Source organism: Sus scrofa, chromosome 12 (genome assembly GCF_000003025.6).
Source record: "Sus scrofa isolate TJ Tabasco breed Duroc chromosome 12, Sscrofa11.1, whole genome shotgun sequence".
NCBI classification, from domain to species: Eukaryota; Metazoa; Chordata; class Mammalia; order Artiodactyla; family Suidae; genus Sus; species Sus scrofa.
In genome coordinates this window covers 12,780,105-12,804,683 of record NC_010454.4, presented here as the reverse complement: position 1 = coordinate 12,804,683, position 24,579 = coordinate 12,780,105, and the positions used below count along the sequence as shown (strand labels likewise).

At 36.9% G+C, this 24,579-nt stretch overlaps 1 protein-coding gene across 9 annotated transcripts in view; it reads left to right on the top strand.

Annotated features, from left to right (window-relative positions):
* The window catches only part of CEP112 (centrosomal protein 112), a 475,548-nt gene that overhangs the window by 11,147 nt on the left and 439,822 nt on the right, over positions 1-24,579 (top strand). For all 9 annotated transcript variants that reach the window (XR_002337057.1, XM_021066730.1, XM_021066727.1 and 6 more), the window contains 2 exons: positions 842-1,032; positions 2,754-2,926. Coding sequence is in view for 8 of the 9 variants with exons in the window: in XM_021066730.1 (XP_020922389.1) it covers positions 842-1,032; positions 2,754-2,926 (364 nt within the window). In the remaining variant the exon portion in view is untranslated. The remainder of the gene's footprint in view (positions 1-841; positions 1,033-2,753; positions 2,927-24,579) is intronic.

The following is a 24,579-nucleotide window of genomic DNA, read 5'->3' as shown; positions in this document are numbered from 1 at the left end:
AGATGAAAGCAGGTTTATGATTTGTATTAGATATATAATCCTCAAATTCAGTTAGACTGATAAAAGATTAATGTCAAAATAGTTTTCATGAGATCTAAAAACAATTCTGTGTTGTGGCAAGATAAGACAGTCAATAGGTCATTATATGTGGATTAAGCTGTGCTGTATTTTTTAGGTAGTTTTTAAAGGAATGATTATTTTGCAGAATGACATGTAAATACATAACCCTCAATTATTTTTAGAGAGGTTAAAAGAAAACCCAAACTACATCAACCACAAATCCCTGAAAATTGTCAGCTTTAAATAAATAAAACATTTGAGATTTAATTTTAGATTAAGCTTAAAATGCTTAAGTAAATAGATTGCATTTTCTCTCTCTCTCTCCTGGTTTGTATAACTGGAATTATAGAAAGATTTTTCAACAGGACTAGCATTATTTTTAGACAGGATTTTACAGCAACATTTTTGTCTCAAATTTGGTTGATAGTAATCCTGAGATTTTATTACTAAGGAACTGATAAAGTTAAACTCTAGACCAGGGGTTGGCAAACTGTAGCTCCTGGACCACATCCAGCCTGCTGCCTTTTTTGTAAAATTTTATTAGAAAACAGTTATAACCATTTGAATACATGTGGTGTGTGGCTGCTTTCACGCTGCAGTGGCCAAGTTGAGTAGTTGTGCCAGAGATCATATGGCCTGCAAAAATTAAACCATTTACTGTCTGGCACTTGACTGAAAAAAAATTGCCAACCCCTCCTCTGGTCTAAAGCAGATGTTTTAGGGTCTTTAATGTTCTATTTTCTGAAAAACCAGGTCTCTAATAGTTCTTATGTATTTCTAGAGCGGCAGCGGTGTGCGCTTTGGATTAGAAAACTGTGTGAGCCCTCAGGAACAGGTGCAGGGATAATGGGCAGGAAGAATCGGAATCTGTACGCAAAACTCTTACTGCACATGCTCAAGCGAGGGGTGCTCGAAGGCCCCTTCACACACCGACCCGAACCAGGGACGCTAAAAACCTTGCCTTCGTACATGGTAGGTGTCACGGACCCAAAGATATGTTAATTTCTGTCTCCAAAGGTATCAGTTTATCATCCCAGTTAGGAATGGCCATATTATTAAGTTATAAGTCCAAGATAATAAGCTAGTTAAAACTATTTTTGGTTCCCTGATTTGGTTTTTCCCACCTTGAGTAGAAATCAGATACTGGGCTCTGAGGGAACGATACTCAATGGATTTAGTCATCTTGAGGGATGCTGCAATATTTCTTAAAAACTGAAAATGAAATTTTTAATATTGAACCTTAATTTCTCGCTAATTTTCACGGGATCACATTAATAATAATTTACAGATGTCAGTGAATTCCAGTTTATTAAGCTCTTCTGGATGTATTATTTAAGGTATATGGCAGATTAGGTTGATTTCTTAAGTTCCTTTCTACGCTGATAAAATGACAGTAAAAAGTTGACCTGCAGAAATGATTTCCTGTACTTTAATTTCATTACCAAAATCAGCTTTGTTACAATGGCAGTTAAAATTATGCTTGATTGATGAATCATCACTGTCTTAGACCTTATAACCATGAAATATGACTTGGTTTGTGTAGTATTTGAATACTTGAGAAACCTGCCTGGAGTACTAGGTATTGGTGGTTGCTGATAGGTGTGTATTCATTTAAAAAAATAAACTGCAAAATTTTCTGCAGGGCATTGTAAGATTTTTACTGTATTTTATCAGTTAAGTCAAAATTCAATCAAGAGGCCTGCTGCATGCTAGATAATAACTTCTCTTCCCCATGGCAGAATGCCAAACGTTTTAATACTGTTACCAGCTGTATTTTAAAGTAGAGCCCTACATTTTGCTTAGAATCATTTTGGTCTTTGGGATAGTAGTTACTTGGCTTGACAATTGATTCAACACTGGAGTGGCTATCTCATTTTTAAAGAAATTGCTCTGCATTTTGATTTGAAATAGAAAGTCATATATCACCCCTCCCTAGAACAGCCCCTTAAGGATTTTTTGAGTAGGATTGGGAGAATTATAGCTAATGCAGTGTTAATACAGAGTGTTCTTCAGAAATGTGTTGTGAAGCTTGACTCCCTTAAGAGAAGTAAATTGGCTAATTGTCGTTCTCCTTAATGACTGAAGGTAGAACATTTTCTGAAACATTCAGATGTTGACACATGAGTATATTGTATCATGTTTTCCTGTTTACACTCATTTAATCGAATCATAGGAAAGGGCTTTGTTTTATGATAATAATAATGTGAAGTCCTGGAGGCCTGGCTTGGATATTTTAGCTAGTTTGTGCTGTGGCCAGAACTAAATTCCAAGTCTTCAAATCTGTTGTTCGAAATTATGAAGGGATTCCTAATTTTTATTTATGATTTTTATTGATCATAATTTGTCTATTGATTCTGTGTATGTTTGCAGAGTAGTTAATGATCACAGAAAGAAATGAGAGCACATGATTTACAAAAAATTTTTATCTTTTTATAAAGCTAATATTCTTTCGATAATATAAATAAGTATCAGATTTACCTGTTATATAATTTTGTCATTTATCAGATTTCTTATACAGTACAATATAACTACAAAGTGATAAGTTATCCATTTTACATATTTTAATATTTCATTGATACATTTTATATATTTTTATGTAAATTAAGTTGAGTATTTGAAATATTATTGGAAATCTTGATTATTTCACTCTAGTACATTTTGAAAGAATAATTTTTCTGATTTTTAAAAATCAGTCCATCTATTTTGATGAACCAAATCCAGCACAAGCAAAAGGTTCAAGCCCAGAAGGACTACCAGACTGGGTAATGGGTGAGCTGGGGACCAGTGAGCACAAGTTAAATGAATCATGGAAGCTTTCTTCTGGAGAAGATTACTCTTTGGTGCAGTCGCCGACCAATGTCCACAGGTACGCCGTGAGCCTGGGGTGCCGAGTGGGGTCCATCATTTATCCTGTCCTCAGAACTAGTTAATACATCCCACTTTTCCTTGTTTTTTAAATATAAATAGTGGTTTACTTTATATTTTTGTTAAAGTTGAGTGCTCTGAAGAAACGGGTGGATAAAATAACAGGTTTGCTTTTCCATTTATTGTATATTAAGATTACATTATCCGTTGTGGCGCAGTGGAAATGAATCTGACTAGCATCCTTGAGGATGCAAGTTCGATCCCTGGCCTCACTCAGGGATCTGGCATTGTCTCGAGCTGTGGTGTAGGTCGAAGATCCCGCTGCTGTGGCTGTGGTTTAGGCGGTGGCTGCAGCTCTGATTCGACCCCTAGCCTGGGAACTTCCATATGTGGGGGGTGTGGCCCTAAAAATAAAAAAAAGATTACATAATGAAAAAAAAAGAAAAAAGATTACATTTCATTTTTAGCTGCTTTTTGGATATCTGTTAAATATTTATATTTATTGTCTTGCTTGGAAAGTGGTCTCTTAAAAATCTTTAAAACACAGTTCTCTGTTTTCCTTTATGACAAGCATGAATTAAGAACATTTCAATGACTTCAACAAAATATAACATCGTACATATCCATCTTGAAGCTTATGCTTGAATTCCTCTCCTTTTCCCCCTCATTGAAAAAGATTTGATTTAATAAAATAATGAAAGTAAGCATAAACCCAAGGAAACTGTGCTTTCTTACTGGAGTACTAAGCTAAATAGGATTTTTAGTACAAATAAAAGTAAACTTCTAAGTTTTTTAAATACACACGAAAGATTATTGTTGTAGATGACTTTTGGCCTTGGAGGGATAGATATCAGTTGGACTTTTATCAAAATTTGGAAAAAAAAAAAAAAAAAAGGAGTTCCCATCGTGGCACAGTGGTTAACGAATCCGACTAGGAACCATGAGGTTGCGGGTTCGATCCCTGCCCTTGCTCAGTGGGTTAACAATCTGGCGTTGCCGTGAGCTGTGGTGTAGGTTGCAGACATGGCTCGGATCCTGTGTTGCTGTGGCTCTGGCATAGGCTGGTGGCTACAGCTCCGATTAGACCCCTAGCCTGGGAACCTCCATATGCCACGGGAGCGGCCCAAGAAATGGCAAAAAGACAAAAAAAAAAAATTTGAATTTTACCCTTGGCATTGTTCCCTGTAATGTTAAAATATTGGAGAGTGTCAATTGATGTGTTACCGTATTTCATTCCTCACCATTCTCCTGGTAATTTTAATTTTTGATATTTGATTTGATTAGCAATGTAGTATTTTTTTAGTATATATGTATATATATTTTTTGGGGGGGTTTATTCCTCAAAAGATCTAGAAAGTTTATAAATAATTTGAGATGTCTTCATGGTTGATAGGGTCTGGTTATGTTTTTTAGACCTCAGATATTATGGTGCAAAAGAACAGATGGACACAAAGCAAGAGACCCAGGCCATGTTTTTATTAGAAAAGGGAAACAAATGAACATGGAGAGGCAAAAAAAGGGAAGAGGCTATATAATTAAGGACACGTTTCAAAAGAATAAAAATGAATGAATGTATGAATCCATAGCAGGAGCTGTTAGATAATTATTTTTGCATTTATAGGAGATATAAAAGTAGGAGAAGTATAATTGTGGAATTTTTCTAGCCTTCTAGCAGTAAATAAAGGTGTAAAGAAATTGTGGTCTGTATTCAAAGAAAAATACAGTTCTTGGTTGGCTGCAAAATCCATCATATATTTACCAAAACATTTGTTGAGTGTCCAGTTAAATGCTGGGCTCCTTTCTAGGTGTAAGAATATAGAATTTACTAAATAAAGACCAACTGAAGTAGTTTCTTCCATCTTAGAGCTTAGACCAGAGGATGAAAATTGGTGATCTTCTAGAATGAATGAATCACATGGATAGATTTGCTTTATCTGACTTAATAGTGTCTTTAAAGATTATTGAATCAGTTGTCACAACTCACCATTGGGGAATTTCGCATAAACACCTAATGTTCTGGCTTATGTTAAAAAGTGGAGACCTAGCGATCTTCCCAGAAGACAGCCATAGATTGGAGCTAAGTAACCCTCATTACTCCTTCATGCCTTCCTCATCTCCTGCTGATTCCCGACTCTGAGTTTGAGGTCAGTTGTATTTGTTCTTGAGCTTGAGGTTTTTTTTTTTTTTTAAGTAGGGTTAAGAGGAAATGAAGTATTTGTTTTTCCATTTTTATGTTCTGTCGAAAATGGAAAGAAGAAAGATGGATGGACGGGGATTATATGGTTTAAGAAGAGGAGAGAGACCCTGTCTTTGCAGGAGTGAAGAATGTCCTTTTATCCGGTGACATGATCCCTCATTTGTTACCTTTTAAGTCCTACAGACTTACTGTTTATGACTGTTGTTTTAAATGAATAAGAGGAGAGATAAGTACATGGATAATTTGAATACAGTGGTATGTGTAGTTGTGGAGATATTTGCAAAGGTTGAGTATGTGTAACAGTAGGGTTCAGGGTAGGAAATAGACTTTCGATCTCCAGGGAGTCGAGGTGAATGGGACTTTTTCTCAGAACAGTGGTTAAAGTTTGAGAAGACAGGGAGCGTATTCTCCAAATATTGCTCTTTAACTTTCCTGCATGATGAAACCATAGGAAAATTTCCACAATTTTAACAAATAACATTTCTCTTTGTTGCTCACCTATAATAAAATGGCATTTTAATGCAAATTCCTTGAATATGAGACTTTAGTTATCAGTTATAAGGAATTAATGGAAAAAGCAGGCAGTCCTTGGTCTTACTCAATTCTCTAGATCTCACAACTTCAAAAAAGCTTTACCTGGCATCCCAAGTCTGTTTAGGTGACCCACACCAAAAGTACTCTGTTTCACACCAAAGTACTCTGTTTCTTTGTTGGACTCATCACATGTGCAGAGGCTCCCTAGCTCTCTTCTGGGCTAGACTATAAATTGTGTGAGGCAGGGACTTTGTCTTTCCTATTTGCACTGTGTTGCCAATGCCTGGCACTGGGTGCATGTTAGGAACTCTATGAGTGTATTTGGTGAGAGCTTGCATAAGTCAGTGAGTGGGTTGTTAGGCATTCCTGCACATTTAATTTAATCTGCACAACACTCCTTTGAGACAGGTACATTGTGGCAGAAAGAATGGCCTGCAAGGATTTTTTTTTTAATTTTTAGAAAAAGTTGAATGAAGGATAAATTTTAGAAGTTGAGATGTATAGATATAGGTTATGGAAATGCACTGTTTATGTCCTAGCCTTTTTATATTATTAAAGATGCAGTTATTAGGGACAGTAAAAGAACTGGAAAAGACAAACATCTTTTTAGTTAAGTATAAGAAGTTCACCAAGACTCAGGCCAATTAGGGCTGCAAAAACAAAACGTCTCAGGGTATGTTTTCCTATATGCTTCTCTTGATTTAATTTGATTTATTACAGAGTTTAATTTGCATGTGTGTTAATTGATGGATATTTTATATACATAAAGGCACTTAAAAATAAAACTAACATTTACTTCAGCTAACGGCAATTCAATTGATTGAAGGCCAGATCCGTAAGTGTGAGATCAGATCAGAAGTAGTGGTGGAATCTATTGATGATCTGTCTTCATATGTCTCTTCTCAAGTCGTTCCTTTACTCGGAGTGGTCATACTGTGCTAATGAAAAGTTAGAATCTGCTGGTGCTGATCTAATACATCTAATCAGTTCTGCAAGAAATTGTTTTAAAAAGTTTAAGAGGCTTATAATATTTGACACATGTATGTTTTTATAGTGAATAATTTATTGTTACTTAGAACTGAAGTTTAATGCTGCCTTATAAATTTTACAACCACTTCAACTTGTCCTTTGAAAAACCTCTTTAATCTTAAAAGATTTTCCCCCTTAGTGTTTCTTTTTTGATCACTTTATAAAATCCTGCTTTACTTAGACCTTTTTGTATGTGAAGTATTTCTAATGGCATTTTGGATTATGCTGTTTGTGTCCTAGCCTTTTTATATTATTAAAGATGCAGAGTCCTTTTGAAGCCTCTTTGTTAGGACTCCCTATTCAATAGAGATGGCACCTTTCCTGTACCTTTATTCTTCCTGTAGGATATGCATGTAGCGTCGTTCTAGATATGTTAGAAGTATTATGAGGGCATATTCTGCCAGGCTTATTATCATGCTTTTTTCCCACCAAATACACATTACACACTAGTAAACTTTGTGTTTTATTTACTTCAAACAGTTTGAGCATTTAACTAATCCTGTCCTGGTTTTATTCTTTGCTTTCCTATTTCATAGTTCTTGGTTTAATGTTGCTATCACTCATGGTTTATTTTAGAAAAACCACTTTCCAAGTTGCATTGCCATTTTCTTAGAGATCTGACTGTATTTTATGTCAAATATCTGCTTCTTTTCTTGACAATGAAATATTTGAGTTATATATGTGTTTGGAGCATAGTTTTACAAAACTGTTTATAGTGAGACCATAGACTTAGATCTCCTCCCTGTGCCGTTTGGTTGAGTTCATCTAGTTCTACAACACGAGTATATCCATATAAATTACTTCCTGGGCATCCTTCAGATGCTTACCACTGAGAGCTGGTCAAAACCTTGATTGTCTTTGTGGTAGAGACTCTCAGGTGGCCCCACGATCCCTCTGGGTGTTCACAGCCTTGTGTAATCCCTGCTTCTTGAGCGTGGGCAGAACCTGTGAGTTGCTTCTAACTAATAGAATATGGCAATGGTGATGGAACGTCACTTCCGTCAATACGTTAAGATATGTAAGACTCTCCCCTGCCGGCACACTGGCTCTAGAGTCCTGCTCTTTTCCTTGCTGGCTTTGAAGAAGCAAGCTGCCACCAACCCTGTAGCCACAAGGACCTGAACGCAGCTGACAGCCATGAAAACGGGGAGAGTGGATCTTCCTTAGTTGAGCCTCCAGATGAGAACCCAGCTCTGGTCAAACCAGGGTTGCAGCCTGTGGGGCCCTAAACACAGGACCCCATTTAGCTGCTCCTGTACTTTTGACCCACAGAAACTATGAGAAAATATCTATGGGTTGCTTAAAGCTGTTAAGTTTGTGGTAATTTGTTATGCAGCAATAGGTGACTAACACAGTTTTTAATCCCCAGAAAATTGTACAATCTATATGATACATGCTTGTTGTAAAAACCTCAAGGCAGAACTATGAAGAGTAAAAGTCGAAGTCTGTCTCTTCGTGTTCTTCTCATTCACTTTCCTCATGAGAGGTAGTCAGCTCAACAATTCAGTGTGTGTCATTCATCCTACAGTAGTTGCATACCCATGCGTATGTAATTAACAGTTTATGAATTGGCTCAGACTACATGTACTGTTCTTTTGTCATTTGTTCTTATGTCTTAAACCTGTGTCATGTAGCCTGTGTAATCTTTTCAATTGCAGATAATAATCCATAGTATAGGTCGACCGTAACTTAACCTGTCTCTGTTGCTTTCGATTCTTTAGTGGTATAGAGATTGCTTTGGTTAATATCTTGGTGCATATATCATTATGCATCTGTACATGTTTGGGCCATTATTGACTCCCAGAAAAGGAATTGCTATTTCTGTAGCTATGCACGTTAATAAATTTAATGGATGAACTGTTGGTGGGATTATTAGTAGGTTCAACCTCTTGTGCAATGTACAAAAATGCATATGGGCTAGTATACAAAGATCTTTAAGATATATAAAGTTCAAAAGAAATACGTAAAAGTGTAGGAAGCTCCCGTGTGTGTGTGTATGTGTTTGTGTGTGTGTATTTAAAGAGGATATATGGGAGTTCCCATTGTGGCTCAATGGAAACTAATTTGACTAGCATCCATGAGCATGCAGGTTTGATCCCTGGCCTTGCTCAGTGGGTTAAGGATCCAGCGTTGCCGTGAGCTGTGGCGTAGGTTGAAAACGCGGCTTGGATCTGGTGTTGCTGTGGCTTTGACTGTGACGTAGGGTGGCAGCTATAGCTCCGATTGGACCCTTAGCTTGGGAACCTCCATATGCTTCGGGTGCATCCCTTAAAAAAAAAAAAAGGCAAGATAAAGAGGATATATGGATATGTATGTGTACATGCACTTATTATATTTCTGGGTACTACATATGAAACTTTTACCTTTAGGGAGTGGGAGTAATCTGGTGTAGAAAGTTCAAAAATGTTTTTTTACATGGGTCTATGTTATTTTGAAATAATCACACCCTTGTTTTTTTATAGTCTCAAATTGCCTTCCAGAATACTATCTTACTAAACTGCTTGGGCATACACATCATTAACAGTAGTGATGTGTGTTAATAAATCTAACCATGTATAGCAAATACACAGATTTCAACATAAGAATGAAAACTTCCCAGTAAATACTCGCAGTGTTCGTGGATTCCACTTGTATTTCTAGTTTGTTAAAACAGGAACCAAGTGAGGGAAGTTGTGCATTTACAGAGCACCGACTGTATGCTAGATGCTCTTCTAGAAATCTGTTGTAAGTTATCTGTCTTTTCCCTCTCTGTAATTCTGTGCGGTTGACATAATTACCTTTTGTATTTATTGATGAAGTAACAGCTTCAGTAACATCAATAAACATTCTGAGTGATGGATTCAATATTAGAATCCAGATCTTTATGATTCCAGACGCCGTGTTCTTTCTAGAGTAGCTTTAGGCATGACTGCTTTATGCAGCAGATACGGAAATTTCACTTGAATCCGTTCCCCCCCCCCCCCCCCTTGAGCTGCATTAGCAAGCTTGGACCACTTTGCCTTTGTTCTTGCTTATGTCTTGGTTGCTTGGGAATGAGGCAGTTTGCCTTTGTTCAAATATCACTTCTCATACTTGGCAATCGTGTGTCCTCAGGCAAGTTCCTTACTTTCTCTCAATCCCAGTTTTATCATTTGTAAGATGGAGATAGGGTAGAACAGACTCAGAGTTGTGAGGGTGGAGTGGGTACTGTGTGTAGACCCGTGAAGGTGTTAGCTGTTGCTCCCACCAACATTAGTGGTGTGAGATTGTTATTTTAATAGTTCACACAGGAGCGTGCTTGTTAGAGTGACTCCTCTTTTGTTTCTATAATTATCTATTCTAATCTTACCAAAGAGTATTGTCTTCAAGTCCCTTGGTCATTAATTATGTTCAGTTACTAGACATCATTTTGTGTTCCTGCGAAAAAGAAATTAATGGCTATGCAGAAAGGTTTTGACTGTAAGTATGAATCCTGCACATTCTCAGAATAAAGAGTGGTGGGGTATTTTAAAAGGCTTCGAAGCAGTTGTTATTTAGACAACTCCCCAAGTCCCCTTTTCCAGGATAGAAGGAACACAGTGGCCGGCCCTGTTTTTTAAATAGTTTATCACACCATACATCAGAAGCTGCCTAAGTAGTATTAGACTTGAGTTCACGTAAGCTCTGTGTATTTTTTTGTGTGTCATATCCCAAAGACAGACGTGAAGATAGTAGGTTGTATTCTTGTCTTACAATTCTGTGAAAAATGTTGTGAAGCTTTTAAAAAATGTCTTATAATTTTTTTTGACTTTTCAGTGAGTTATGATATGGCCTGATAGCTTATCACCAAAGTGCAGTTAAATTCTGGGGTAAGGAAAGATGAAAAAGAATGATTTAATACCACTTACCATTTTTACTTGAAACTTTGATTAAGAGTTATGAGTTAGGAGAGGGCAAAGAGGAGTAATGTTGAATCAACCCCAACCTTTAAACACTCCCTCACAGTGGGAGAATCACAGTTCTGCTTATTTTAGAGGACTTTATTGATGGGAAAGAAGATGCAGTAGTTGAGGTTTCTTTAGGCGCCACATTATTAAGAGCCATCATCCAGATTACTTAAAAATTCTAGGATTGTGCAAGCAGAATTATTTATGATACATTACTTTTACTATATTAGATTTAGGTTAACTTTTATACATTAATGTTTTGTCTTTTAATTTATGTTGTGTCCTTCAAATAACGAATATGTTCATACCTCCAAGAAAGAACTTGGAGAATAATTATCCTGTTTTAAATGACTGTAGTCGTAATTTTTGCATCTTGCTTTAATGAGATCTTTCCATGGGTTATTTGATGCCAGATTTTAGTTTGGAATGAAGAATCTAATTATGGTTTTGTGGAAAATATGATTTGCTTTACAATGATCCTCTTTATGATGTGGTTTTCCAGGAATGCACTGTGGCAAAAAGCTGAGACTGTATGTCCTTTAAAAATGTCTCCCAATATAGCCAGTACTTCACTTGCTTGTGCAGTTTAAAAACATTGCCAGCAGATGGGGATCAAGTATAATGAAAATTGTACTTGTGCTTGCATAAGTTGATCTATGTGGAAGAACATTTTTCACTTTTCAAATGCTGATTTAATTTTTTAGTCTATATACTCAAACTACTGTAATAGAGTCTTTTTACTTCATTAACTCTATTTTTATATGTCAATGGTACTAACACTAAATAATCCCTGCTTCCAAAATCTTGGATGAATTTATGGGGGAGCTGATTGTTATCTTTCCTTCCTAGGGATTCCTTATGTCCATTGGCATAAATACATATGGTTAGGATTATACGTAGTCAAACATCCTTACATACTATTTAAAGTACGCTCATTTTATTTAAGCGTTGCCCTGTTGATTAGGCAAAGGTGTGTTCTACAGCAGTATAATAGAACAGTCTCCAGTGGCGGGAATGATCTGTAGCTGTGCTGTCCAATAGAGTGGCCACGATTCACGTATGACTGTTGAGCACTTGAAATGTGGTTAGTGTGACTGAGGAATTGATTTTTAAGGTTTAATTCATTCAGATGGCCACACGTGGTTAGCCACTCCCACGTGGGGCTGTCACAAAACCTGACCTCCTGAATGGAGAGCTGTTGTCTGGGTGGGGAGGTGGGATGGGGTAGGGTGGGAGTTGGATATTGGCGCATATAAACTGCCTCTGCCACGGGGGAAACCTTATTCCGTGCCTTCTTGCGCTGTATATGTGGGTGTCTCCCTTCTCTGATGGTGATCAGCCGTGAGCTCTATCTGGTTGCTCTTTCCTTGGTTAGTCTGAGGTTTCAGAGGTGATGTCCCTGCATCTTTTTGGAAGAAAGAAAAAAGTGATCATTTTTCTTAAATTAATGAAAGAAAAATCAATCTTTTCCATCATTTTGTTTGGATAGAACACAGTGTGGAACAAATCTGATTAATTTGATCTTTTTGGTAGAAAGGAAACTTGTTAGATAGGCATTTAACTTTGAGCTCTAGAAATAAAATGGCTACAAATTGGAAAATGTTTCTTAGGTTCCTCAATGAAAGAGTGCATTTCACACACTCCTAAAACCACTTAGCTACTCATTAATTTTCAACATTAATGTGCTAATTAAATGTCATTCTTAGGTATTTACCAAGGCAAGGTCGAGTGGCAATGATTTGTAACTGAGATGAAATAGCTTTGAAAATAATGGTCATGCATTTCTTTTGTGATTTTTTTCATTGAGTCAGACTTTTGATGAATTTACTCACTTTTTCTTTTTAAAATTTTTTTTAATGATTCAGGCTCTGTAACAAGTATCTTTTTATTTCACAAGTAAGTTTCTCTTTGTTAGATCATAAAATTGAACAGTTTAGTCTTGATTGTCCTTTAAGTGTACTGTAAAACCTAATTTAAAGGAAATTAAAATACTCTTAGTTAATATTAAAATAGAGATATATTAATGAAAGTTGATTTAAATGTGTGGCTTTTAAAAATGATTTTTATTTTTATTTAAAAAATTTTTTTGGTCTTTTTTGTCTTTTTAGGGCCACACCCACAGCATATGGAGGTTCCCAGGGTAGGGTTTGAATCGGAGCTGCAGTTGCTGGCCTGCGCCACAGCCTCAGCAACGCCAGATCCAAGCAGCCTCTACGACCTACACCACAGCTCATGGCAATGCTGGATCCTTAACCCACTGAGCAAGGTCAGGGATCAAACCCGCAACCTCATGGTTCCTAGTTGGATTCGTTTCTGCTGTGCCGAGACAGGAACTCCAAAAAATGGGTTTTATTTTTAATTTAAAAATCAAATGTGTTATTTTAAAGTAAGAAGAGGGAAAAATATAAAGTCTTAACATGTTTATGAATCTCTGGTCATGTTTTAGTTTTATCAAGCTTAATCATTTTTTAAAAATTTAGTTTTTTTATCTTTTTTTTTTTTTTTGGCTTTTTCGGACTGTACCCATGGCATATGGAAGTTCCCAAGCTAGGAGTCAAATCAGAACTATAGTTACCAGCCTAGGCCACAGCCATAGCAACGCAGGATGCAAGCTGTGTCTGTGATTTACACTACAGCTCATGACAATGCAATGCTGGATCCTTAACCCACTGATTGAGGCCAGGGATCAAAAACCCCCATCCTTATGGCTACTAGTCAAGTTCATTACCACTGAGCCACAATGGGAACTCCTAAAAATTTAGTTTTATTTTTCTTTTTATTCCTAATAAAGTTTTCTTATGGGTCGCTGGAAGTTATTTTCATTTTCTTATTTTCAGTGTTATTTGATGCTATACCGCAGCACGAATTGTTTCTGATTATTTTTGTATTTTAGCAATACCGTAAGAAGACTGTTCAGCAGATGGTATATAACACTATTACCTGCTGCTCAGATGAGTGCAAAGACACGAAATCTAAAGTTAGTTCTCATTTTAGTTTTCCAGTCTTTTATAATGCAATAGTTGTGCTGTAGTTATATTAATCTTTTTTTTTTTTTTAATAATTTTTTTGGCCATGCCTATGGTAGAAGTTCCCAGGCCAGGGAATTGAACTCATGCCACAGCAGTGACCCAAGCCACAGCAGTGACAATGCCAGATCCTTAACCCCCTGTGCCACCAAGGAACTCCTAGTTGTATTACTCTTAAAATGTTTTACAACTGACACTTAGCAAACAAACAGGTAAAAAGTCTATGACAATCCACAGGTACAATTTAAAGAACAATTATAAAATAAACATCCCTATAGTTTTAACCCAGCCAAGAAACAGATATTACAACACCCCAGGAGACCTTTGGGCAGCTTCCTCTGTGCCTCCTCTTTTCTCCTGAAAGACCACCACTGTTCTGTATTTTGTGTTAATCATTTCTTTGCTTTTTTTTTTAAACTTAAAATGGAATCATACTATATATATTATTTTGAAGCTCGCCTCTTTCTTTCATTATGTTTTTCAAATTCATCCATGTTAATAAATGTAGCTGTTGTTCTTTTTGTTTTGTTTTGTGGTAAACTTTTTTTTTTTTTTTTGTCTTTTTAGGGCCGCACCTGCGGCATATGGAGGTTCCCAGGCTAGGGGTCCAGTTGGAGCTGTAGCCACCCGCCTACACCAGAGCCACAGCAGTGCGGGATCTGAGCCTTGTCTGCGGACCCACACCACAGCTCACAGCAATGCCGGATCCTTAACCCACTGAGCAAGGCCAGGGATTGAACCCGCAACCTCACGGTTCCTAGTCAGATACACTAACCCCTGAGCCACAACAGGATCTCCTGTTTTGTGGTAAACTTTTTAAAGTCAGTGTATAACATATATACACGAAGACACACAAATCTTAAGTGTAAAGCTTGAGGCAGTTTTACAGAATGAATACATCTGTACGACCATCTTCTGGGCTAAGATAGAGAACGTCACCAACTCTCCAGACACCTCTCTCTTCCAGTCATTTATCATCTCTGCAGAGGTGATCACTATTCTGCATGAAATCACCATAGATTAATTCTTGGTTCATGAAGTATTTTCACTTTTTTTTTTTTGGCTTTCTTTTGCCCAGCATTGTATTGTGAGATTGATCCGTGTTGCTGCATTTAGCAATGGATTAATCTTTATTTTATTACTGTGTGACTGTATCACATTTATATATCCATTCTATCCTTGTTGGGATATCTGGGCTTTTTCCCCCCTAGCTTTTGGCTATTAAAAATAATCCTGTGAATATTCTTTTACATGCCTCTCAGTGAACATATGTACATATATGATGACTTGGAGGTGTAATGACAGTAGATACTGCCAAAGAGTTTTCCAGAATGGCTATAGCAGTTTACATTTCCACATAGTAGGATTTCCAAGTTCGTGGCTCCTCATCTTTACCAGTACTTGGTTTATCAGTTTCTTTAGGTTTTAGCACTTCTAGTATGGTGGATATGGGTTTTAATTTGCATTTTACCTCATGACTTATGGCAATGACTACATTTTTCTTTTTTTTTTTTGCCATTTGGTTATCTTCTTTTGTGAAATTCCTATTTGTCTTTGTTCACATTTTAATAAAAAGTGGTCTAACAGTCTTTTCTCCATTGATTTGTGGCAACTCTTTATATATTCTGGATAGATAGATAGATATGGCAAATATCTTCTCCCACTTTCACTGGTATAACAATTATACCAGTTATACCAGTTATACCAGTTATTGCTAATTATAACAATTATTTTTAGTCATCTCTGATATCATTTGTGTTTGTTGTGTCCTGTATAAGATTTCTTGCCTTGCCTATTCCAAGATCATGGAAATATTTGCCTATGTTATCATCTAGAGGCGTTCCTATTTCACCTTTCTCCTTTAGGAATGTGCTACATCTGGAATTGATTTATATATATATGAAGTGAAGTAGGGTCATTCCCCCACCCCCTCTTGTGGAGAGTTGATAGCCATTTGATCCAGTATCATTTTAAAAAGCCCTTCTTTCCCCACTAGTGCACTTGACACCATTATCATAAACCAGAAGTCTTATTCGTTTCTGGACCCTTGTCTCCTCTGTCGGTGTCTTTGTTAATCTGGGTACTAATACTACACTGCCTTAAATACTGTAGCTTTAAAATAAATCTTAATTTTTAGTGGCATAGTGCATGCTGAAACCGCTGCCTTGCTTTTTTTGGTTCTTTGAATTCTCATATAAATTTTAGAATTATCTTGCCAGTTTTTATAACATACACACTTGTGCCCCTGTTGAGATTTTGGTTGGGAATGCATTGAGTCTGTAGATCAATTTGGGAAGAATTAATATCTTTATAATATGGAATTACACTGCAAGCCCCAGGCAAGCAGTGCTCTGCTTTCTGTCACTATAGTTTTGCTTTTTCTAGGAATTTCATTAGTGGAATCATGAACTATATAATCTTATGCATCTGATTCTTAGTGTATTGTCATTGAAGTTCATGTGGCATGTTTCAGGAATTCCTTCCTTTTTATTCCAGAATGGTATTTCATTGATGAGTATATCACATTTGCTTATCCACTCATTAGTTAATCGATATTTGGGCTAAGTGTGTTTTTAATTTTTTTAGGGAATCAAATAATTTTCCAAAATGGCAGTATGATTTGTACATCCCCGTTAGCAATGTCATAGTGTTTTAGTTTCTTCATCTCCTCAGCTCTTGATATTGTCAAATGTTTTAGATTTTTGTCATTTTAATGAGCATGTAGTGGTATCTCACTGTGGTTTTAATTTACATTTTTCTAATGACTGATGAAGCTGTGCATCTTTTCATTGTGCTCACTGGCCATTTGTATATCTTATTTGGAGAAATGTCTGTTCCAATTACCTGCTCCCACACATCCAACACACAATAATTACTATAGACATTTCTAAAAAGGGGATAATAGGGGATACATTAGGAGATAATAGGGGATACATTAGGAGTCTCTTGACTCCTCCCACTAGGCTTTTGAGTTCATCTTTTGAGTTATCCTTACTTTTTATTATTATTTTTTTTTTTGTCTTTTGTCTTTTGTTGTTGTTGCTATTTCTTGGGCCGCTCCCGCGGCATATGGAGATTCCCAGGCTAGGGGTCGAATCGGAGCTGTAGCCACCGGCCTACGCCAGAGCCACAGCAACGCGGGATCCGAGCCGCGTCTACAACCTACACCACAGCTCACGGCAACGCCGGATCGTTAACCCACTGAGCAAGGGCAGGGACCAAACCCGCAACCTCATGGTTCCTAGTCGGATTCGTTAACCACTGTGCCACGACGGGAACTCCTATCCTTACTTTTTAAATGAGAGATAGTATGTGTTTGCAGTGGGGTAGTTTGTATTTGCAGGTAAGTAGTTTTCTTGGTCTGCTTCCTTCTGGAAGAATTTTAGGGGTCCAGTGGCCCTTTTACATTTTGTACTCTGTCCCTTTCAACCCAAGGGCAGTGATTTTGCTAATATAATTTTCTCAAAAACTTTGTAGCCCTCCTGTGCATCTGGTGTGTGTTCATTCCCTTAGACGAAAGGCGCTTATAAGAAGCTCTTCAAGATAAGTCCTTTTTACCTTGGGTTGCTTCTCAAAAGACTGAAGGACAATGTCCTCAAGTTTTCCAGAAGCCCTGTTGTTTGAGATGCACAACCTTAGTCTTTTTTTTTTTTTGTCTTTTTTTGCTATTTCTAGTGCCGCTTCTGCGGCATATGGAGGTTCCCAGGCTAGGGGTCGAATCGGAGCTATAGCCACCGGCCTACGCCAGAGCCACAGCAACGCGGGATCCAAGCCACGTCTGCAACCTACATCACAGCTCATGGCAGCACCAGATCTTTAACCCACTGAGCAAGGGCAAGGACCGAACCCACAACCTCATGGTTCCTAGTCGGATTCATTAACCATTGCGCCAGCCACGACGGGAACTCCACAACCTTAGTCTTTTTAAAGGTCTTTATGTGTAAATGTAGTACTCTGATATTTGTCTTTTCGAGCTTAACAAAAGTTTTTATTTATACTCTTAATCTCTAGACAGTGCTCAAACTTAGCTTGGGTGCCATTTCTTAATTTAGCATATTTTGCTATCTGGAGAGACTGAAATTTTTAAAATCATGAACTTCTGATTCTTTTTTCTTTTATTGTCCTTCACTGACCTTATTACTCTCCTCTTGCATTTTACTATAAGCAGCAAGATATACTTTGTTTAGCTGTAGCAGTCACCCAATTCATTAGGCACATTTTCTGTTCCATGTTACTAAAGATGATGCTGTGACTTTCTGCCACTATATGAAAAGCATTTCTCGCTTCCTCTTGAGCCCTCACTGGCAATATCCTCAAATTCCTAGTTTCTACTAACATCTGATTCAAGTCCGTTTTGCCTTTCTCTGGCACACTACTGAAAATCCTCCTAGACTCTGGCCACCGCCTGGTTCAGAGGACACTTCTGTATTTTTAGGGGGCACTTCATGTCCATATACCCAAATTAGTTATCTCTTTGCTGCATAACAAATTACTGCAAATCTTAGCAGCCTAAAACAACAAACATTTATTATTCGTTGGGCATAGCTTAGCAGGGTTTTCTGGCTCAGGCTCTCTTATAAGCCTGCCATCCGAGTATTGGCTGGGGCTCAGTTGAAAGTTTTGACTGAGGGGAGGATCCATTTCTGTTCTCACTTATGTATTTGTCAGGATTCAGTTATTTGTGGGCTGCTGGTCTGGGGGCCTCAGTCTTTTATGGCTGGCATCTAGAGGCCTCACTCAGTCACTTGCTTTTGGACTTCTCTGTAGGACAGTCTACACTCTGGCAGCTGTCTTACATCAGCGAAAGTGAGCAAGAGGGAATCCAGAGTCTTTTTGTAAGGTAATTTTGGTAGTGACAACCCACCATTTTTGCCAGATTCTGGTTCTCAGAAGTAAGTCACTAGGTTCAGTCTCCCTTCATGGAAAGGGGCTTACATAAGAGTTGTGGGGTGGTGTTCTAGATGTTGCCCAGCACATACCTAAACAAGTACTAAAAACATAGCTTAGAAGGAAATATAACGAGTAGGATTAAAATGGAATACAATGAAATAGTCAGTGAACACAGTCAAAGAAAGTAGATGAAAAAGAAAAGGAACAAAGAAAGATGGGACAAGTACAAAACCAGTAGCAAAATGGAAGACTAAATAGAACCATATCAATAATTATGTAATATAAATGGACTCAACACTCCAGTATAAAGGCAGCAGTTGTTAGATTGGATAAAAAAGCAAGAACCAATTCTCTGTTATCTATAAGAGGCATACCTTAAATAAAAGGACAAGTAAATTAAAAGTAAAAGGATGTACAGAGATGTACAGTGGGAACAATAAATATAAGAAAGCTGAAATGGCTGTTTTAAATATCAGATAAAACAGACTTTGTGAAGAGGAGGATTAGCAGAGACTAAGAATCATTTAGTAGTGATATCGGGGTCAATCGATAAGCATGATGTAATTATACATGTGTATGTATCGAATAATAGAGCTTAAAAAATGCATGATGCAACATCATCGACTTGCAGAATAGACTTGTGGTTGCCAAGGGGGAGGGAGAGGGAGCGGGGTGGATGGGGAGCTTTGGGCTAATAGACACAAACTATTGCCTTTGGAATGGATTAGCAATGAGATCCTGCTGTGTAGCACTGGGAACTATGTCTAGTCGCTTATGATGGAGCCTGATAACGTGCAAAAATAGAATGTGTACATGTATGTGTAACTGGGTCACCATGCTGTACAATAGAAAAAAAAATTGTATTGGGGAAATAACTATTAAAAAATAAAATAGAAAAAATAAAATAAGACATATGCAATACCAGGACCAACTGGCAGAAAAAAAAAATTACGTGATGCAAAAAGTAATAGAGCTGAAGAGAGAAATAGACAAATCCACAATCTGCGTTGTTGCAGATTTTAACATCGCTTTCTTAGGAATTGATGAAGCATCTTGACCAAAATATCAACAAGGATACAGAAGATTTGAACAGTACTCTAAGCTGTGTCAGCCTGATTGACATCTAAGAAATGCCCCACCCAGTAAGTGCAGATTACACATTGTTCAAGTGTGTGTGGCATGTTCATCCAGATACGTTGTGTCTGGATCATAAAAGAAATTCAGTTGGTCTCAAAGGATGAAAATCACACAGACTATGTTTTCTGACCTCATTGGAATTTAATGAGTAATAAACAATTATCGGACACCCAGGAAAGCTGTCAAATGTTTATTAATTTAAAAAAACTCACTTTTGAATAACCCATTTGTCACAAAAGAAATTACAAGGGGATTTAGAAGATATTTTGACCCAATGATAAAGAAAATACAACATTTCAAAATTTATGAGGTGTGGCTAAAGGACTGTTTAGAGGGAAATTTAGAGTTTTTAATGCTTGTGTCAAAAGAGAAGAAAAATTGAAAATCAGTGATCACAGCTTCTCCCTTTGGAAGCTGGAAAAATAAGAGCTGAATGAATTCAGTTAAGTAGTGAAGGAAATAAAATAGATAAAGGTGGAAATCAATGCAACAGGAAAACAATAGAGAACAACCAATGGAGCCAAACATTGATTTTTTAAAAAATAAGTTAAATAAAATTGATAAGTTCTAGTTTGATGAAAGAAAAAGAGAAATACATGGGCAAATATAAAAACCCGTGGAATTGTGTTCTAGTTTATAATTCCACTTTTTATTTTTGATGGGATTAAGAAGACAGTTGAATAAAGTAATCATAAATATATTAATGGGTATATAATATCAACATAAAGTTGGAGGGTTTGGAGCTGAACAGGAGTAGAGTTTTTCTGTGCCACTGAAGTTTAAAATGTATTGTTGCTACTTTAGATTTTTAAAAATAAGCTCCATGGTAGCCACAAATAAGCCATTATCGGAGTTCCCATCGTGGCTCAGCAGTTAGTGAACCTGACTAGTATCCATGAGGACACAGGTTCGATCCCTGGCCTTGCTCGGTGGGTTGAGGATCCTGTATTGACGTGAGTGTGGTGTAGGTCACAGACGTGGCTCGGAACCCGCATTGCTGGGCTCTGGCATAGGCCGGTGGCTAAAGTTCTGATTGGACCTCTAGCCTGGAAACCTCTATATGCCACAGCTGCGGCCCTAAAAAAAAAGGAAGTGTTGCTACAGAAACTCAACTAAACACAAAGATAGGCAGTAAAGAAGGAAATGAAGGACAACAAAGCTATAAGACATGCGGAAGTCAATAAAATAGAATATGTCTTTGCCTACCTCTGATAAGTTACACGTTAAGTGTAAATAGATTACACTCCACAATCAAAAGACATAGCTTGGCAGAATGGGTGAAAATGTACCAGTATCCAACTATATGCTACCTACAAAGGACTGACTCACTTAGGTCTCAGGACACACCCAAATTGAAAGTGAAAGGATGGAAAGATATTACATGCAAATAGTAACTAAAAGAGAGCAAGAGTGGCTATTTCTGATTTAAAAAAAAAATAGACTTCAAGTAAAAAACTGTTGTAAGAGACAAAGGAGGAAGTTGTATAATGGTAAAAGGGTCAATGAACCAAGAAGATACAGCAGTTATAAACATACCTGCACCAAACATCAGAAATCTTAAATATATGAGTCAGGTGTTGACGGAATGGAGGGAGAAATAGCTGTACAGTAATGGTAAGAAAACTTCGGTACCTCATATTCAGTGGGACAGAACAATCCGAAGACCATAAAGAAAGAGAGGACTTGGGACAACACTATAGACCAAGTAGACCAAACTGATGTCTAGAGAGCGTTCCACCCAACAGCAGAATGCATTTTTCTCAAGTGCACGTGGGATGTTCTCAGGATAAAACCATATGGTAGGCTACAAAAAGGTTTTAATAAATTTTAAAAGATTGAGATCAGACAGAGTATCTTTTTGATTAAAATGTAGGTAAACTAAAAGTCACAGAAGTAAAACTGAAAAATCATAAATATGTGGAAATTAAATAGCACATTTTTTTAAATTTATTTTTTATTTTTATAATGATTTTTATCTTTTCCATTATACCTGATTTACAGTGTTCTGTCAATTTTCTGCTGCACAGCAAGGTGACCCAGTCACATATACATGTATACATTCTTTTTTCTTACATTATCATGCTCTATCACAAGTGACCAGACATAGTTCCAAGTACTATACGGCAGGATCCCATTGCTTAAATAACATACTCTTAAGCAAAGAAGAAATCAAAAGGGAAATCAGAAAATATCTTGAGACAAATGAAAATGAAAACACAGCATATCAAAACTTATGGGATGCAGCAAAAGCAGTGCTATGAGGGGATTTTATAGATATAAAAACTTACATTAAAAAAGAAGATCTCACATCAATAGCCTAAATTTACACCTTAAAGAGCTAGAAAAAGAACAAACTCTGAAGTTAGCAGAAGAAGGGAAATAATAAAAATTAGAGAAGAAATAGAGAACTCTGTTATACAGGAGAAGCTGACAGAACATTGTAAATCAACTATAATAAAAAATTTTAAAAAAAATAGAGAATGGAAAAACATTAGAGGAAACCAGTGAAACCAAGAGTTTTTTTTTTTTTTAAATTAAAAGTTACAAATCTTTAGCTGAATTGGCTAGAAAAAAGATTCAGCTAAAATAAAAAATGAAAGAAGGGACATTACAGAAATAAAAAGGATTCTAATTGAGTACAGTGAGTAATTATAACCCCCAAATTGCGTAACCTAGATGGCATGGATAAATTTGTACAACCACGCAATTTACCAAGATTGAATCATGAAGAAATAGAAAATATGAATAGACTTAAAACTATTAGGAGATTGAAGCCAAATTCAAAAACCTGCAAGCAAAGAAAAGCCTACGACCAGATAGCGTCATTGGTGAATTCTGTCAAACATTTAAAGAATAGCTAACACCAGTCTTCCTTAAACTCCTCCAGAATTGAAGAGGGGGGAATACTTGCAGATTCACAGCATGAAGCCACCATTACCATGATACCAAAGCCAGAGAAAGACACTACAAGAAAAGGAAACTATAAACCAATATTCCTGATGAATACTGATGAAAAAAATCTTCAAAAAATCCTAGCAAACAATTCAACAGCACATTAAAAGCATTATACACCATGACGAAGTGGGATATATTCTTGGAATGCAAGGAAAATTTGACAAATGAAACTGAGTCAGTATAATACATCACATTAACAGAACGATGGATAAAAACCATATGATCATCTCAATTGATGCAGAAAAAGCATGTGACAAAATTTAACAGCCTTTCATGGTAAAAATACTCAACAAACTAGGAGTAGAAGGAAACTGCCTTGTAATAATGAAGGCCATATATGAAAATCCCACTGTTAACATTGTACTTAATGGTGAAAGAAAAAGCTTCGCCTTTAAGAGCAGTAATAAGGATTCTCACTCTCATCGCTCCTGTTCAGCATAGAAGTACTAACCAGAGTAATTCGGCAAGAAAAAGAAAGAAAAATCACTGAAATGGAAAACAGAGAAGAAAAATTATCTCTGTACACAGATTTTATATATATACGGACCCCACCTGCAGCATGTACAAGTTCCTGTGCCAGGGATTGAATCCAAGCAGCAGCTGCAACCTATGCCACAGCTGTGGTAATGTCAGATCCTTTACTCACTGTGCCAGGCCAGGGATTGAACCTGCACTGTGACAGAGCCAACACTGGATTTGAACTTGCTGTGCCACAGCAGGAACTCTGATATAATCTTATATACACAAAACTAAATATTCCACAAAAGTATTTGAACTAATAAATTCAACAAAATAGCAAAATACAAAACCAACACAACAAAAATCAGTGGTATTTTTATGCACTAACAGTGAACAATCTGAAAAGGAAATTAAGAAAATAGTTCTGGGGAGTTCCCGTTGTGGCGCAGCTGAAACAAATCTGACTAGGAACCATGAGGTTGCGGGTTTGATCCCTGGCCTTTTTTAGTGGGTTAAGGATCTGGCGTTGCCATGAGCTGTGGTGTAGGTCGCAGATACAGCTTGGATCTGGCATTGCTGTAGCTGTGCTGTAGGCCAGCAGCTGCAGCTCCGATTAGACCCCTAGCCTGGGAACCTCCATATGCTGCAGGTGTGGCCCTAAAAAGACAAAAGACAAAAAAAAAAAAGAAAAAGAAAAAGAAAATAGTTCCATTTGCAATAGTATCAAAAAGAATAAAATGCTCAGGAACAACCTTAACCAAGGAGATGAAAGACCTGTACACCAAAACAAACAAACAAAAACAAACCTACAAAAGATTGTTGGAAGGTATTTAAAAAGACCCCAGTAAATAGATGACATCCTGCGTATGTGGATTGGAAGACAATATTGTGAAGATGTACAGTATTACCCAAAGTGATTTAATGCAATCTCTATCAAAATTCCAGTTGCTTTTTTTTTTTTTTCAGAAAAAGAAAAATCTTTCCTAAAATACATATGGAATCTCAAATGACATGAATAGATAAAACAGTCTTGGAAAAGAAAAAGAAAACTGGGATTCTAACGTTTTCTAATTTCAAAACTTAACTACAGTGCCACAGTAATCAAAACAGTATTGTGCTATCCTCAAAGATAAAGTGAGCTTTCTGTGCCAATAGCAGTTTTAGCCTCACCCCCTCTATTGGTAGCTTGCACCTCACAATAGAGATTAAAGCGATGTGGAAAAGAAGAAGAGGTGAAAAGTGGCCATGCAAATTGATTGAGTTGAAAAAATCGTAGAAATGTTACAACTGTGTAAATATTTTAAATCTGTTTTTCCATCATTATTATTTTTGGATATAGTAAGGATCTGTAAGATTTCCTAATCCAGGTATAGCATAGTCTTCTTGTTTCTAGGAAATGAGGCTGTTTTACAGGACAGTCCATGTTGATGCTAGTTTTAAGATACATGAAGAAAGAGAATTGTACACAACACTATAGTTCATCTTTACATTTGGTATTTGTGCTGGGAAACTTGGCAAACTA